Source organism: Ischnura elegans, chromosome 3 (assembly GCF_921293095.1).
Source record: "Ischnura elegans chromosome 3, ioIscEleg1.1, whole genome shotgun sequence".
NCBI classification, from domain to species: Eukaryota; Metazoa; Arthropoda; class Insecta; order Odonata; family Coenagrionidae; genus Ischnura; species Ischnura elegans.
The window spans coordinates 122422248-122439406 of NC_060248.1; the positions used below are offsets into that span (position 1 = coordinate 122422248).

General features: G+C 38.3%; 2 protein-coding genes across 2 annotated transcripts in view; one reads left to right on the plus strand and one right to left on the minus strand.

Moving 5' to 3' along the window:
• Positions 1–5093, minus strand: part of LOC124156476 (structural maintenance of chromosomes protein 3) — a 34235-nt gene extending 29142 nt beyond the window's left edge. The window contains exons 1-7 of the mRNA XM_046531045.1: positions 4913–5093; positions 4582–4657; positions 4464–4502; positions 3919–4058; positions 3378–3536; positions 2223–2334; positions 1541–1722 (exon numbers count right to left, since the gene is read on the minus strand). Of these exons, the coding sequence (XP_046387001.1) occupies positions 1541–1722; positions 2223–2334; positions 3378–3536; positions 3919–4058; positions 4464–4502; positions 4582–4657; positions 4913–4927 (723 nt within the window). The 5' untranslated portion in view covers positions 4928–5093. The remainder of the gene's footprint in view (positions 1–1540; positions 1723–2222; positions 2335–3377; positions 3537–3918; positions 4059–4463; positions 4503–4581; positions 4658–4912) is intronic.
• A 241-nt stretch (positions 5094–5334) lies between these two features.
• The window catches only part of LOC124155267 (ionotropic receptor 93a), a 45501-nt gene continuing 33676 nt past the window's right edge, over positions 5335–17159 (plus strand). Inside the window, exons 1-6 of the mRNA XM_046528986.1 lie at positions 5335–5915; positions 6034–6138; positions 6357–6506; positions 11367–11499; positions 11602–11707; positions 12855–13064. Of these exons, the coding sequence (XP_046384942.1) occupies positions 5576–5915; positions 6034–6138; positions 6357–6506; positions 11367–11499; positions 11602–11707; positions 12855–13064 (1044 nt within the window). The 5' untranslated portion in view covers positions 5335–5575. The remainder of the gene's footprint in view (positions 5916–6033; positions 6139–6356; positions 6507–11366; positions 11500–11601; positions 11708–12854; positions 13065–17159) is intronic.

Here is a 17159-nt window from a genome sequence, read left to right on the forward strand (position 1 = left end):
CAGTTATTACAGGGTCGTAGATTAAAGAATATTTAACCTCCAGTAACGGTAATAACTGCTTTGAAACCAAAAAGTAGGTATCACCCCGAAACTAGTCAATAAAACAGTGTAAAGTTCACATTCACACTATTCCTCATAGCACTGCCGCATCATAACCATCGTTCCTCTGTTTCGAGCGTTCTCCGCCAGGTGGTGTCTCCCTTGGCTGGAATCGCGAATAGGGGCTGGTTTGTTTCCAGGATGCAATTACTCATTGGGAGGCAAGAAATTGAAGCCTAATGATCTTATTTTCTCAAAAGTAACACCCCAGATGATGTGTTACTTTAAGAGAAATATAATTTTACATTCCTGAACAACTTTACTGATGGTTGAACATCTAGCATTTCTGGTACTAAGCTGCAAGGCTATCACACTGGAGAGATTTCGGAATGATGACACTAAATGTTCACAGAGAAGCCAATTTTTTAAAAAAGTTGACTCATAAAAAGCGGTTTTCAGGAAATTCATTTTACCACCTATAGGCAAACCCCAGATTGGAGATTGAAGAAATGAAATACCTGAGGAAAGTCATCCAAATTAACACCGTAATTATTATAGGGAGCAAAATTTCACTAATGCATCACGAAGGCTTCATACCCTATGGACCCGGGTTAATGGCAGAGGTGGAAAGTTTTCAGAGATGGCTCTATCCCTGCTTGAGAGTAGGGTGGACGGAACTTCCAGTGCAACACACTGTCCGGCAAATGGGACATTAAGCCCTGGTTAAGCCTATCGTTACAACCTGGCTAATTCCAACAAAGGGTTTCTATACTCCCTCTCTTACCTCATGGCGCAAATGACACCAGCTGTCAGTTTTCTCCCTCTAAACACCATGCCATAGATAATATGGAGCACCTGGCAGTGGCGTAATTATGGTTGGGGGATGAGGGGATGGATCCCTCTCCAAAGCCTCAGAGAAATTTAAAAATATTTTAAACACAAGTCTAGCTTTGATAAACAGCAACTGCATCTACTTAAAGTTAAATTTTATGTGCCAAAATGATGTAGAACATATTTACAGGCATGCCATTTTTTAAAATTTTACGGGAATCCCCATTGCCTCAGAGGGGTGGGGGGTGAAGCCGCCCCCCAGGTACCGCTCCTGTGACTAAAATCGGCACGCCTACCGCAATCTTTTCGTAGATCAGTTCTCTGACAAGTCGTACAAGTGAGGTATTTTATCACATTGGACTGGAAAAATACGTTTCATAACTGAGGTCATCGTATAGGTGAAGAGTTTCATAATTGAGGTTGGAAATACATGGGTTATTCACCGGACCAAAAAAAATCGGCGTATAAGTGAGGTCATCGTATAACTGAGGGTCGTATAACCGAGGTTCTACTGTAATTGGATTTTCTCAGAATTAAATATTTGGTTTCCATGCAAATTTAGTTCAATTATTTCTTATTCAACGAAAAAGCATTTAAACAGATTCAGTTCAGCGTAAAAGAGCTGAATATGGCAGGATAGAGCTGAGAAAGAAACTGTGTGCAAACATACATCCTCCAACTTTTTCCTCGTTTCCTTCAGTTCGCGATCGTGTATCGTGTACTCCAGGGCTCTCCTCATCTTGTCCCAGCGCTGATACTCCTTCAGCTCCTCCTTCTCTTCCTCCAACGTCTTCAGTCGGTCTTCAATAGTCCTCAGAAACTCACCAATCTTGTCAATCTTCCCCTCAGTTTCTGTCAGAATGCAAGGAAAGAAAGCTGTCATCAAATCGAAAATTCAAAAAGTTACCTTTTCCACATTTTAATCAAGCATTTCAGACACACCCAGCACACACAAAAGCCACAGCTCAGGCTGCTTGATCGGTTAAAACATCCATCCACACACTACCCACACATCATTGCTGTCGGACCAAGTAAAATCTTTTAAGAGTGATAAGGAGAACATATGCTTTGCAATATACATATCTACTAGTCCCACAGAAAAAAAAACATATGTGAATTGGGGAGTGCACACTAAACACTTGTTAACTGCAGAGAATGACCTTTATCAGCGAATGACCTTTATTCATATCAATAAGATTCTGCCTTGAATGGCAGGAGACCCCATAAATTTCCACATATAACATGCATAATGCATAGGTTAATCTTTGACAGTTAAAAAAACAGCAACAAGAGGGTTTTACTATATTTTTTGGATGCAGTCTAATTATTATCAACAGGAAATATATTCTCACCTTTAAGAATAGCTTTGGACTCTTCTTTTCTCTCATCGTATACACGGGTGCCAGCCACTTCTCGCAACAACTTCAGCCTCTGAGAATCTGGAGCAGTAGCCATTTGGTTGATCTAGGAATATAACAATTGCAAAGTCAAGAATAGCTTAGCTTACATAAAAGGGTAAATGAAGCAATTTCAAGGCTATCAAAGTATTAAATCATCAATGCTTGGATGTGGCATAGTAGCTATATTACAAATAGTGTTTTCCATTGATATTATCTTCTTAACTCGTCACTTGAAAATATTCGCCTAGACTGAGAATCGGACTGTTGCCTTTTTAGGCCACTGTTTGGATTGATAATTTGTCACAATTAATTTGAATTTCACCACCGTTAATGAGGCAGGCATGAAATAATCCATATTTACTGCCATATTCGGCATTAGCACTGGAATAGGGTTCACCTTTCGAAAGAGGCTACTTGAAAGCCCAAATTATCTTGCCTTGCCATCCTTAATCATTCAATGGAATAAGGAAGGAAATGAGTCATTAGAAATGTTTTAGTAATTAGTTAAGAAATGAGGTGCCTATTGCACTTTAAGTTTTATAATGGACAAAATTTTACGTAAGATGCAAGGATGTGAACAATGAAATATCTTGAAATTGCTTGCCTAAATTATAATGTTCATGTAATAAGAGCTAATACCATCAGTCAAAATTTGTCTCCACAATCGCATGAAGAACTTCAATGGATTCAAAAATGCCTCCCTCTGCTGTTGTATTTGAAAGCACAATGTATCAAATACTTAATATTTGAAGATAATAAACTATCATGGACAATGGCAACAATGAAAATATCCTTTAAATACAGCCCTATGTGCAAAGGAAAGAATACTGAGAATTTTGTTCAACAATTAGGTTATCCTTGTGAACAGGAAGTATTTAACTTTTAGGTCAAACATGAAAGTGTTAGTAATCGACAATAATAATTTCAAGCAGAATATATGCTTGAATAAAAAATAAACATTTGAAAAAAATTTACAGGTGAGATTTAATGAATATATATTCTAACTGTACCAGGTTAATGATGTTAATATATGTTAACAGAGCCTTTAAAAAATGAAAAGCTATCCAATGAAAAACTTAAAATATAACAAAGCAAATACAAAATTACCTTTCCCTGTTTGACGATGTAATATGGATTTGATCGAGAGAAACCAGCAGATTCCAGGAGATTCATAACATCAGACCTGGGTACCATTTTCTTGTTAAGAAAATACTGGTCTTTTTTGGCACCAATCACTCGACGAAGGTACACTTCCTCACGGTCAATCTAGGAGCAATAATACATAAAATTGCCACAAATTAGACACCAACATACAAAAAAAAAAAAACAACTAAAACTGCAGAAAACATAATGCTGTAGCATTGGGGATCGACAATGGTAAAACAATCGTCATGAAATTACTATAATGATGCACAGTGAAATGATTTCAGTATCGAACATTGTGACCTGTTAGGCTAGAGTGTAGTTATGCATACTGATTCTATAGAATAAAGTTTGCAACCAAAGTTACATCACAGAATTTAAGTTCATGAGCAGAGACAGGTTTGCATCAGCGAACTACAGAGTATACAAAAAAATAATATCACCACAGTACCGAAACAATTAAGAAATAAAAATGAAACTTCAATGGGCCTCAAGTCATACATACCGGAAGACGTCCATCAGTATTGTCGAAGATTATTTCAACGTATGCCGATATAACTCGAGGGCCAGTTCCTTCGTGAAGAAGCGCCTGTCTTTGTTCTGGTCGCAAATGGGAGAACTCATCGCTAAGAACAAATTGGATGGCTGAAAAAATTAAAATTTTAGGATTCATGACCAAGGCTTAAACGGCAAAAACAAAATCCAAGCAAACATTATTTAAAACCACATAGAGCAAAATTTTCTCATTAATTTTCTACTTATACAAAACGGTTTGACATAGTGAGAGTGCAACATAATAATAAACACTTGGAACAAGAATAGAAACTTAAATAGAAATGATTTCTTGTGCGTATTGCTTCATTTAAAATCGATTTCCCAGCGCATTGGGTGTTGGATAATCTCAGCGTTTGAGGGCCCACATTCATTACAATGTAAACCTCATTCACACCTGAATGGGAACTCCATCAGGAATAGACTTAAAACAATACTGCACAGAAGTTGTGCTCGCATGCAAAAAAATTGAACAGATACAAATTCATTGCTACATACCATAGAAGAAATTACTTTTTCCGGATCCATTACGGCCCACTGAAAGAAAAATTATAACGTTAAAAGGTGCCTCCAATATATCACTTTTAACATATCCACAAGAACAAAAATTACCCACCAACAACATTGTGACAAGGATCAAACGGCTCTACAACAGTTTGTTCTCGATAGCTCTTAAAACCTTGAATGATAACCTGAAGAAAACAAATACAGCATCAGGAATAACCGTTCAGACCAAGTAGACAGAAATGGTAGTCACGCCAGTTTGAGTAACAGTTAGACATAAAACACATTCAATGCAAGGCAGATTAACGAAGTGAACAGCTAAAGTCATCGAATTTTCATTTATTAGGCTAAAAACAGCGTTCTATAGGTAAGCGTCCAAAGGTAAACAATGGCAGGGGCAGAATGTAGCGGGTGCATATCAAGTAAATACGGTTAATACGTACTTGTTTTATGAACATATTTGATGCAACGACAAAGTTGACAGTTACTTATGTCATTAGCATTCCGTACAATGCCTTTAACCTCTTTTTCCCCCAAAACAAAGTTAACATAACATATAACTGTACAAGGCGGGAAGGAAGTCACCACTACAAACAACAATTGAAGTACATATTTTGATTTCCGTGAATTTCATTTTGTCAAATTTGGGTAGAAAATTTCTAAATAAAATTCCTTATAAAAAAAGACAAAATAATAGGAAACATTCTGGAAATATATTCGTGGGAAACAATAAAACTTATTCTAAACAATACGGGTGGCGTCGACGCTGGTCGACGCTGAAAACAATCGAATATTTTCGCGGGATGTTTGTCCGCTTAATGATTATGATATTATTTATTAAAGGCATAATTTTGCCCAAAGATGTTCATATGTTGCCCCTGATCGATAAAATCATTTCCAAAATGGTTCGAGTATGCCTAAAAGAGATTAAGTTTTACATAACGTATGAGAAAAACAAGTTGACCTTTAGGCTCAGATTAAATTTTTAAGTAGCCTCTCCTTCGTCGCCATGTCAGGTTCCAAGTCTTCCATTTATCGCTTAGGCTGGACGAAGGAACTTCTGCTGGAAATAAACCTTTGTGTTGAGGGAAAATTTTAAAGACTCAATGTTTCCTTTGCTATCATCTGTCGTTCTTCTGTTAATTCTGACACGTACGACTGGGGATGGAAGAAATATCAAAGTACTGGGTAATAAGAGTTACACTGGTATTTTGAGATTCTATTGTGTTTCAAGTGTTCATAAATGGGATATAAATACTAAATCCATTTTATTGATTTTTTCCCAAGTTGCCGTTGACATGGATTTTTCTATTATGTGGGAAAGTGACGTTTTTGCAGCAACAAAATCAGCTGCAAATTTTGCGTCCAAGAAATATCTGCATGGAATTGATCTCTCCGTGAAAATCGTGGAGGATCTAAGCCTTATGTTTGAGAAAGGAGTTATTGGTTGGTAACTTTGTAATTAAATACTTCTAATACCCTTGTCACATTTGTGTGTGCAGTTTAAATAAGCACAACTGAGTAACAATTGTTATAAAAACCTGTATAATTTAATGTTACGCAGAGGATGATGAACTCTCCATCCTCCTTACAATCGCTCCCTGCAACAGCACATGGAGAGTTCGCCAAAAACTCAAAAAGGAGACCGTTCTTCTGGTATCAATCACAGGTATGATATATTTTACAGTTTATTAAAATAATTTATTAGTGCATGAAATCATCACTAAAATTAAATCTCTCTAGCTGTATCACTGTAGCTGAAAATTAAATAAATATTTCGGTTCATCATGGCTACTCTAAAGTGTGAACTAAACCGGCATCTTATTAATTTCAAAAAATTAGTTCTAAAGAGAGGTGAAGGTCATTGATGACCAATTTACATTTTAGAGGCAGACTGTCCTCGGCTGCCCATAATGGAAGGACTGACAATTCCACTGATGAACAAAGAAGAACAAATATCGCAAATAATTCTTGATCTGAGATCAGAAAAGATACTACAGTGGAAAGAAGCCAACATCATTTACGACGACTCAATCAGTAAGTTACCTTCTTCACTTCAAAATAAGCTATTGGCCGAAATTTCCCTTAGATGCGGTATTTACGGGACTTATTACGTTGGCCAACTGACATTGAGCATACGAGTGAAATTTTATCGGTGGTATCCGGATAGCATTGTCGTGGCATTGTAGATACGAGGCAGTTGTTGGTTCCCATCCTTCCTGAAACACAATACATTGAAGGTAACAATGATGAAAACTTAGTGGGGCGGAAAAACGCGACAAAATCGAAGCCATTATATGAACATAAATTTCACATAGCATTTTAAAGGTTATGTAACACACTTACGTTTTAATTCGCTAAGAAAAAGGGTAATTCGCGATATATACGAGGACGTCTTACGTCAAGGCGCGTGTTTCCGATTTGATTTTTCTTTGACCTTACTTTTTACGTAGAATGATTTTCCCTCCCAACTTTGAAAAAAAGGATAGCAATGAGTCAGTCACGGATTTCTCTTAAACGCGGTGTTTGATTACCCCAATGATGACACGCTGTGAAGTAGCTGCCTTCTAAGGTGGAAAATTGCTTATTCGTCCAGCAAATGAAGCAATTTTTCAAACTGCATCGATTCACTTGAAATTGTGACAGTAGGTAGGGAATAGACCAAGGATAAAATCTATATCATGCTGACAGGCGCTTTTACCCTGGGGGTGGTTTCCACCACATCTCGGGGGTGGATTTTTTAAATCACATATTGACCATAGAAAACGATTGAGAAAGTAATTCTAAGCTAGAAATATTCTTTACATATTTTACATAAAATTTTCATTTTTTGAGTTATTTTCTATTGAAATTTCCAGTTTTTCGATGAAAAAGTCAACGTTTTAAAATGGTTTTTCGCAAATAACTTGAAAAAATATGCATCTTAAAAACTGTAACATATAAAAAATTAGCTCATAAAACAAAAAAATCTTTTTTATGCTCTCTTGATAACCAATACGAACCGCGATACGGCTTCTTAGTGGATAGCTTTTGTTTGTCAAACGCTAAATTTTAGATATTAAATGTCGAATAGCGGGAAAACTCGGCATTGCTCGAAAAAAACTTATGAGTTGATTTTTAAATTGTTTTAAAAAACCTTTATTTTAAAATATAAAAGAAGTCTAGCATGAATTTTGAGCGAGTTATGATAAAAATGAGGACAGTCCTGCTTTTTTCTACGAAAAAATCTGTGAAAATGACAACCTAATTATCAGTCTAACTAATATTGATCGTTTTCCTGTCGCAATTCTCCTTATTCAGGTACTATCAATGAATCATTACAGTTTGATCAATTTAAAACCGTTGATAAAAAAAAATGGAGCTAAAAGTGAAAAACGATTTTCTACAATTCCGTAAAAAATTCTCTTATTTTCAAAATAACCCCTAAAATACTGGAATTACGAAGAAACGTTAGCATAACGAATAATTTCTTCTATAATTTGATGTATTTTTCTTTTGTAAACTTTCTTTACGATAAAATTTTGGTGAACTATGGCCGTTTAAAGTCTCTATTTACAATCGAGCACCATCTTACTTTCAAACCTAAGGAATAAAAAGGAATTTAACTTATATAACCTCGTAGACTTATAAAACAGCCTACAAAATAATTTTCAAATAAACTTTCTATCATCAAAAACAAGGTATCTGTTTATGAAAAAAAAACAATTTTTTTGGCAAATTCGAAAAGAACAATTCACAGCATCATAATCTGCATTACCGGTACATAATATGTATGCTACACGTTCGGCTCTGACGCATACACTCAAATTTACTGCAAAATAAACTCATAAACCAATAAGATATGTATATACACTTACATATGCGTGCATGTGAGCCTTTATATTGTAATTCAATTTGTTCTGGGTGCTCTGGTAAGGATTTTCCAGCATTACAAGAAGACAAGGATGAAGTCGACGACGATGATTATATAATTGGAGATAATTTAAAAATATATTTAAATCTGTGTTTTTAAAGTTTAATTTTGCCTATGTACGTATATATTAGGTGCATGTTTGTGTGAATAAAATTTTTGTGTAATTTTACTTTTTTCCTATTCATACCTATTTTAGTAGTTTACAAGAAATGCAATGTTTCATGGGTGGTTTTTAAGGGTTGAAAAGTTTTATAATGAAGTCAGTACATATTTTAAGCTACAAAATTCTTACATTAAAACACTGTGCCGGATTACTTATTTTTTTGGCAAAATATATTTCTTTAGATTAACCCCTAAATAGGGTTGGTTTTTTTAGGGTTGCAATACTGTGAAATTATGTTCCAAAGCACAAAAAAATCATTATTCAACAAATCCAAACTAAATTTACCCATCATCATCATCATCATCACTGGTCAACAATCCTAGGATTGGTTTGACGCAGCTCTCCACTCAGTTCTCCTATCAGCTAATCTTTTCACTCCTACGTATTTCTTCTCTTTCACATCTCTCTTTACTTGTTCCATATATTTTGTTCGAGGTCTTCCTTTTCCATTCTTGCCTTCCACCTGTCCTTCGACGATTGTCTTCATCAGGCCATCATGTCTCAAGATGTGGCCTATAAGGTTGTTCCGTCTTCTTATTAAGGTTTTCATGAGGCTTCTCTTCTCTCCTACCCTTCTTAGGACTTCCTCGTTACTAACTCGGTCGATCCATTTGATTTTCATCATTCTTCTGTAGCACCACATTTCAAAGGCCTCTATCCTTGCTTTCTCCGCTGCGGTCATTGTCCATGCCTCACTTCCGTATAGGAGCATACTCCAGATGTAGGTTCTTATAAATTGTTTCTTTACATCCATATTTAAGTTTCCCGCTGTAAGCAGGTCTCTCTTTTGGTGGAATGCTCTCTTCGCCTGGGCTATTCTGCTGATAATTTCTTTCTTGCTTCTCCCGTCACTAGTTATCTTGCTTCCCAAATAACAGAATTCATCCACTTCTATCAGTTTTTGCCTCCCTATTTTAATGTTGGTCTTGACTTCTTCTCTTCTGCTGCATAGTAAGATCTTGGTTTTCTTCGTGCTTATTTTCAGTTGATAGATATCTACTCATTACCCTACCCATATTGACCAGAATATTTTTCAAATCCTTCTCTGTTTCTGCTATAACGGCTATGTCATCGGCAAATCTTAGCATGCTTATTTTTTCTCCATGGATATTCACTCCCAATGCCTTTTCTTTGATTTCCTTAATGGCTTTTTCAATGTAAACGTTGAAAATTACGGGTGACAATGTACAAATTTACCCATATAAGCTTTAAAATGTAACGAATATTTATCGGGTTATCAGCCAGGTTAAAGCTTTAATGTAAGCCGAAGTTTTTTGCCTCCCATCCTCAAGGCTGTGTTGCTTTATGGAAGTCCAATTTAAAGTGTTTTCTTTTATGAAGGAAAATTCTTGTGTTTTTATATTTCCGGGGGGAGGTCCGGACCTCCTATACCCCCCTGGCTGCGCCACTGTATGCTGGGAAAAGCACTGAATTTATACTCATATACGTATTTATGCCCCCCAGACGCTTAAAAATATATAAGATTTGTAATACGGTTGTCGTTACGTTCGTTTAATTTTGTGTATTACGAAGCCTCAATCATTTTCTTTAATATTTATAACTTTCATGTTAAACAGACGAGAATATTTTCTACAGAAATTATTGTATTTTATTTTTAACCTCAAATATGAGAAGACCTGTCAGACCCTTGTGCCACCCCTCCCCCCCGCAGAAAAAAACCTGAATCCGTCCCTGTATACACGTGAATTGTCTGGAAAAACTACTTCAGTAATCGACGCGGACGAACAAAGCTAAAAATAGCATTTATAGAACTGATAAATGATGTGTTACCCATGAAAGATGAGGGAAGAGGTACACAGAAAATTGTCGACTTGCGTCATTGGTTAATCTGATCGTCGACGCGCGTACGACATCCGTATGTATAAAAATAGCGACCATACTTCAGAGCCATTATCGTGAAAAATTTTTTGAAAAGTAGTATCTCAGGATCTATTAAACATTAATAGCTCGTTTTGTGTTCATATTGTAGCGAATAGTCTTTTATAAATGGAGGTAAAGAAGAAATACTTTAGGAGAAAGCGTACTTTTAAAAAATAAGGCTTTTTTTCGATCCCACGAAGTTTACCTTCAACGCAGACAGACTGACACGCTAAAGACTTAATATTTATGGATATATTCCTTATAGGGTTCCATGGGCAAAAAGGGCCAGGCAGGTTCAGATTCATTAATTTGCTCCCATATGTTATTACTCGGGTATTTTAAGTGGTACTTCTTGCATTTTGGTTGTGTAGTTCTGCAGACAAATAATTTTTTGGGCATGATGCCTAAAGAGTGCCATCTTGATATTTTGCATGCGTGTAGAAAAACGTATGAGAAATAACATATATTTTTATATAAATATTGAAGGGGGAATGTTTTGAGATATTCAAGGTCAAAGGTCGAGGTCAATAACCTCGAGTATTGACATTCTCATAAGTAAGCCATGTTGCATATTAATGTAAAGATCCACATATTATCTTTCCAAAAACATAAGTTTCATTTTTCTACCATGAATAGATCCGGAATTATAGTCATTTACCTTTAGAAGACACTCTGAAATTTCGACAAATTCCCAATATTTGCGGACCTGTAACTTTTGCCAACATCATCATTCACCCCTAAAAAATTGATATTGATGACCAGCATCGTTGAATGCACCAAATTTGAAAGAAATCTGTCGTGGTCAGGATGAGTGGTGTGTGGAATTCACATGAAATGACCCTCTCATCATTATGGTGTTTGTTAGCTGTACTTCCTGTATCTCATTTGAGTCAAATAAAAAATATTTTATACGCTTTGTCTTCCATTATTTTTTTTCAAGATTCTCTTTTGGCGGACAGAGTGGTCAAAGTGCTGTCGGAGGAGATTGACGGCGGCGGCGATGGGCAAGGTTCCTTCCCCGCCATTTCGACCGGAATCGTCAAATTGGACGAGAGCGAAACCGAGGACACTGTGTAAATGTTTGACTGGACTTACTTTGAGGAAAATCATCAAGCATTATTTAATCTCTGAAATGTGTGTGTGTTCGTGCTTACGAAGAATTTGTTTCCTTTCAGACAGACTCAAGCGGAGCACTTCTTCAGCGTTCCCAGGACTTCCAAAGCCCGCATCAATTTTTTAGGATTCTTGAAGTCGGAGAACATGGAAATAATCCTGAAAGAGGTAACTGAACAAGGACTGCTATTTTTTCCATTTCACCCTGAACTGTAAGAATTGGAACGCTGATACCCACTCCCAACGCGAAACTAAGAGATAGCGCATCTAGCCATCTTGAGACGGACCTATAGAATTGCGCCCAATTTAACCAAATTATAACCCAATATTACTTCTAAGTAACATCAAAAATGTGTATACTTTCATACCTACACAAGATAGATTGAAACTACGTGTTTTTGTGCTGTTAGGTTTAATGGCGAAATATGTAGCTGCCACAATAATTACGATTAAGTAGAAAATTTTTCCATTTTTTAAATGAGAAGCCTTCGAATTTAATTTCTCCCGGAACCAGCTGTGGGTTATTAAGGGTTAAAAGTAATTGAAATTGAGTAACTTTGGAGTTATTTTCTCAACTCTTCGGATGAGATTTCGACTTGGAAGATAAATTATTTGGATCCCAGTCGACAATTTCTTAACCCAAAATGCAGTGTCATCTCATTAAGATTCAGCGCATTTTCCCATTAAAAATAGATGGGAGTCGGTCATCTTTGTATGGCCCGGACGATTTCAGCCTGGCCTCAACTACTCCCATTTGCTTTGAACAGCGTACCATTGTTTTCACTTCAGAGCTATTGATAGAAAAACTTTATGCCTCGTTCACATGACGATTGTCCGAGCGATCGTCCTAACGATAGTTGGCCGAACTATCCGTGTGAATGCATGTCCTGACAATAGTTCACGTAGTTCCGAACGTTGCCACATTACGATGGTTAGGCGCTGGGAGACCGGAAACGGAAGCGACAATAGAAAGACGAAAAGCTCGTGAAGCTCTATTTTTTTCATGGACTTGTCCTAGGAAGGGAGAATGTGGGCGGAAGAAAAATTATTCGGTAAATACACGTTGAACACAGTAATATTTTGTCCCTGCATACCTCAACAGCTTTGCTAACCATCAATTTCCCGTTCACTTTAGATGTCAGCACAAGTTTTAACAATCGTCGTGTGAATGCACGATAGTTCCGACAATCGCTGGAACAATCGTAATGTGAATGAGGCATAAGTTTTTAATTCATGGCCATTCATCAAAAGTATCTCCAGTAATTTATTCGACGAATTACGTCGCGACTCTTTTATAAATTTCCTTTCCAAATAGGCGCAGCGACTCGGACTGGTCAACACCCAAAACCACTGGCTTTTCTGCCTTTCGGACATCGAGAGAAACGTGACTTCGTACGCGCCAATGGTGAACGAGGGCGGCCACGTGGCATTCTTGTACAGGGGTCACAAGGCTCAAACGGCAAAGGGTAAAAAGGACTCGAGGAAGCACCTGGTCAATCGGCCCAAGGACGGACACATGACGAGGGTAGGTGATTGGAAGCAGTGGCGCAGCGAGGGGGGAGCATAAACCCCTCCCCCCCAAAGCTCGAAGAAATTTTCAAGTTAAATCCATTTTATATAATTGGATTAATATTACTTATAGAATAGCGTAAGGATCAATAAAATATCCCTCAGAATGCAGTAAAACTCACCATTTTGAACCATTTATCTAATTTTTTTTCTGGAGGAGGGCCCCTACCGCTTACCCTGGCAGGTATTCCATACCCTGCCGACCCCTCAATATTAGTTGCACCTAAAATCCCCCATTAGCCTTAATTCCTAGCTGTACCCCTTATACGCATTGTTCATTACCTTCTCCAAATCATCATAGCTGCACTAGAAATGAAAGTAATAATATTTATCTCCACAACTTGTTGGCTTTTGCTCAACTGTGCTTGGCAAAATAAATAAGCGCAATGAATGAAATTAGTGGGCATACATATAACTTTAATCTATTTTACATAATTGGACTAATATTACTTATAGAATTGTGTAAGGATTAATAAAATATCCCTCAGAAGGCCGTAAAAGTCACCATTTTAAATCATTTATCTGAAATATTTTCTGGCGGGAGGCCCCCGCACCTCCCGCTCCCACCCTGGCGTGTAAGCCATACCCCCAGGCTTCCCAGTATTAGTTGAGCCAGAAACCCCCCCCCCCTAGCCTTAATTCCTAGTTGCGCCCTTGATTGGAAGCAGGTACAGAATACACACTATTGTTTCCCGAGTGAACGCACGGATTGCCTGCGTTCAACTCGAGTGGATAAACCGAAAGGAAGAGGAGGAAATATGGCACCAAATAGTTAAAACTCAGTCGTAGTTATAGGAGGGAGGGAGACCTTTAGTTTTCTGTTCTGCAAGAGTAGTCTTCGACTGCTCATCTACGTCTACGTGCTACCCTTGAAGCCCCCTAAATAGGCGTGTGGCAGGGGGTATTAGAACACCAACCGTTGACAAATTATAAGGAAATACTCTATCGAAGTTCCTCCTAGCCTCTATTTTTATGTCCTTTATTGATTGGAGGAAAAACGAATTCCCATACCTATCCTTTTGGATAAATATCTCCCTTAATTTATCGTTTGTGTCTGACCTGGAAATAAAGTGGGGTTCTAATATGAAAGTAGGGTTCTCGGTGTCGCCCTGAAGATATCTATTCTCAAATACTCCAGCACTTTCAGCCTAGCGCGCAGCTTACGAGTCTAAAGAGGCACACAGCCCAATTTGTTGGGCAGATGTGTGACGCTTTCTGTACACCTATGCTTCTCTTGACTGTCTACCCAGAGTCCTCGAATTCAGGAAAGGAATTCATATTTGTTCAGGGAAGAGACATTCCGGTTGCTTGTGGTAGAAACCAGTTTCACGCCTCTACTTTGATTATGGAAAGTCGCATATTCCCATGTCAAGGGAACATTGTGGACCAGGATGTTGATATATTTAGAGCTCCAGCATAATGGGGAGGTCTGATGCTTGAGGAAACGTGTTGACTGTTCCAAGATAAAATCTCAAAGGACGGGGTCTTATCTTTTCCCAAACACTCCCATGAACAGCATGTGTCCTGCACGACTCCAGATGCAAGGGTTGGGACAAATGTAACACGATTTAGTCGGTGAGCCGATAGAGATTCGGAGGATGCGCGCAAGGCTTAGATTCTAGACTCATTAGAATCTTGTTCGAACATTCAGTGGCGCAGCGAGGGGGGGTTTTGGGTGATAAACCCCCCCCCCCCCCAGAGCTCAGAGAAATTTTTAAATTTGATCCATTTTACGTAATTGGATTGATATTACTTATAGAATAATGTAAGGATTATAAAAATATCCCTCAGAAGGCCGTAAAACTCCCCATTTTGAACCATTTATCTTAAAATTTTCCGGGGAGGGCCTCTCCTCCGCACCTCCATCTTCCCCTGGCTGCTTTGCAATACCCCCCAACTCCTCAGTATTAGTCGCGCCTAAAACCCCCCCTAGCCTTAATTCCTATAGGAAAATCTATTTATTATAGTTTAGCGTCTTCTTTCGTGTGCTCTACCCCAGCTGAGGCTACTGGAACAGGGTTGTGAAAGAAGCAATCGAGACAAAAAGAAAAGGTTTTAACCGAGACCAAGGGTTCCACTTCAGCCAGTCATGGAACCTAATCATTAGGCCCCTTGCACACACACACCGATTTTGGACGGCCGGTATAATATCGGCCGGTATTTACCGTTTAAGTGCTGTTTGAACACATGCCACTCTTAGTTTACACGGTATAAGCCACTGGCGCAGCGAGTGGGGGGGGGGGGGTTTGGGGGATAAACCCCCCCCCCAGAGCTCAGAGAAATTTTAAATGTAATCCATTTTACTTAATTGGATTGATATTACTAATAGAATAGTGTAAGGGTTGATAAAAAATATCCCTCAGAAAGCCGTAAAACTCACCATTTTGAACCATTTATCTTAAAATTCCGCAATTTATTAACCTCGCACCTACCGCTTATCCTGGTGGGTATTCCATGCCCCAACACACCCCGGTATTAGTTGCACCTAACCCCAGCCGTAATTCCTAGCTGCGCCCCTAGTATAAGCTTCCGACGCAAGTGCACCGGTCTGAAGCTTATTCCATATATTCGGAGAACCGATCCACAGGCAAAACATTCGCTACGAGAGTTTCTTTTCGGACCCGTCAAGAGAGAATTGAAAATGGCCGAAATGAACGAGGGCGGGTTAACCGGATTAATAGAGATCGAGGAGATGGTGTTAATTGCGAATTATGGCGATAATGGTCATTAAATATTCATGATTGCGGTCGAATGAAAATGAATTTTATTTTCCAGTACCGTTGTTCCACAAAATAAAGCCATAAACTTTTGACTGCATTTATCTCACTTACCACATCATACCTCTTTTAAATGAAACTCATTGCCATAGCAAAAGTCTATACTCTACAGTTTACACACTTGTAAAATATTCACTTATTATAGCTAACGACTATTATAGAACATTTATCCATTCCTATTATTTTTATATCTAACTTTTATTCAGACCTTAATTTATGGCATGAGTTGATGTGTCGAAGGAAGTTCTTACAGTTGTTTGTTATAATACATCCCCCTTATAATTAATAATTTTCGCCATCTCCTCTACTTCTGTAGTCACCTTTACGGAAAAAGGCGTCCAGATTAGGCGTCCAACAACTGCAACGTGAGCATTCTCTCCATTGCCTTAGTTTACTCCCCTCGAATTTCCGCCACAAAATCACTTAATCCTTCTCTGACCCAAGTTTTCTCAGGAGCGTCTGGAGCGAGGCGGTAAACGAGTGTATGACGTTATCCGAGACGCCAAATTTTAACCCGTAGAGCTCAGAGGCGATTATATAAATGATAATGGTTACAACAGACCACTTAGGTGCTCTATGGAGGCCCTCCAGAGTATTGGTAACGTTCATTGGACCACACCCGGTGACGAACTGATTAAGCTGCGCGTGCGACGCGGCTGGAGCCGACAAGGAAGAACGGGCCTCGGTAACTGACATTGAGCATATGAGTGAAGTTTTATCGGTGGTATCCCGATAGAATTGTTGATACGAGGCAATTATTGGTTCCCATGCTACCTGAAACACAATATATTGAAGGTAATAATGATGAAAATTTAGTGGGGCGGAAAAACGCTACAAAATCGAAGAGATTATATAAACAGAAATTTCACATAGCATTTTAATTAATATAATACGCTTACGTCTTAATTCGTTAAGAAAAAGGGTAATTCGCGATATATACGAGGACGTCCTACGTCAAGGCGCGTGTTTCCGATTTGATTTTTCTTTGACCTTACTTTTTACGTAGAATGATTTTCCCTCCCAAATTTGAAAAAAAAGGATAGCAATAGTCAGTCGCGGATATCTCTTAAACGCGGTGTTTGAATTCCCCAATGATGGCACGCTGTGAAGTAGCTGCCTACTAGCCTCGGTAAGGAAGAACGGGCGAAACGCTGACCAGTTCCTGACTTCACAACGGTTTAATTGATACTTACAGGCCCTTTCTGGGCCGCCGGGACGTATCCCGGTGCGCCCTCCAGCCTGGAAATCTTTGGCACCCTACGGAAGTCCTCCCG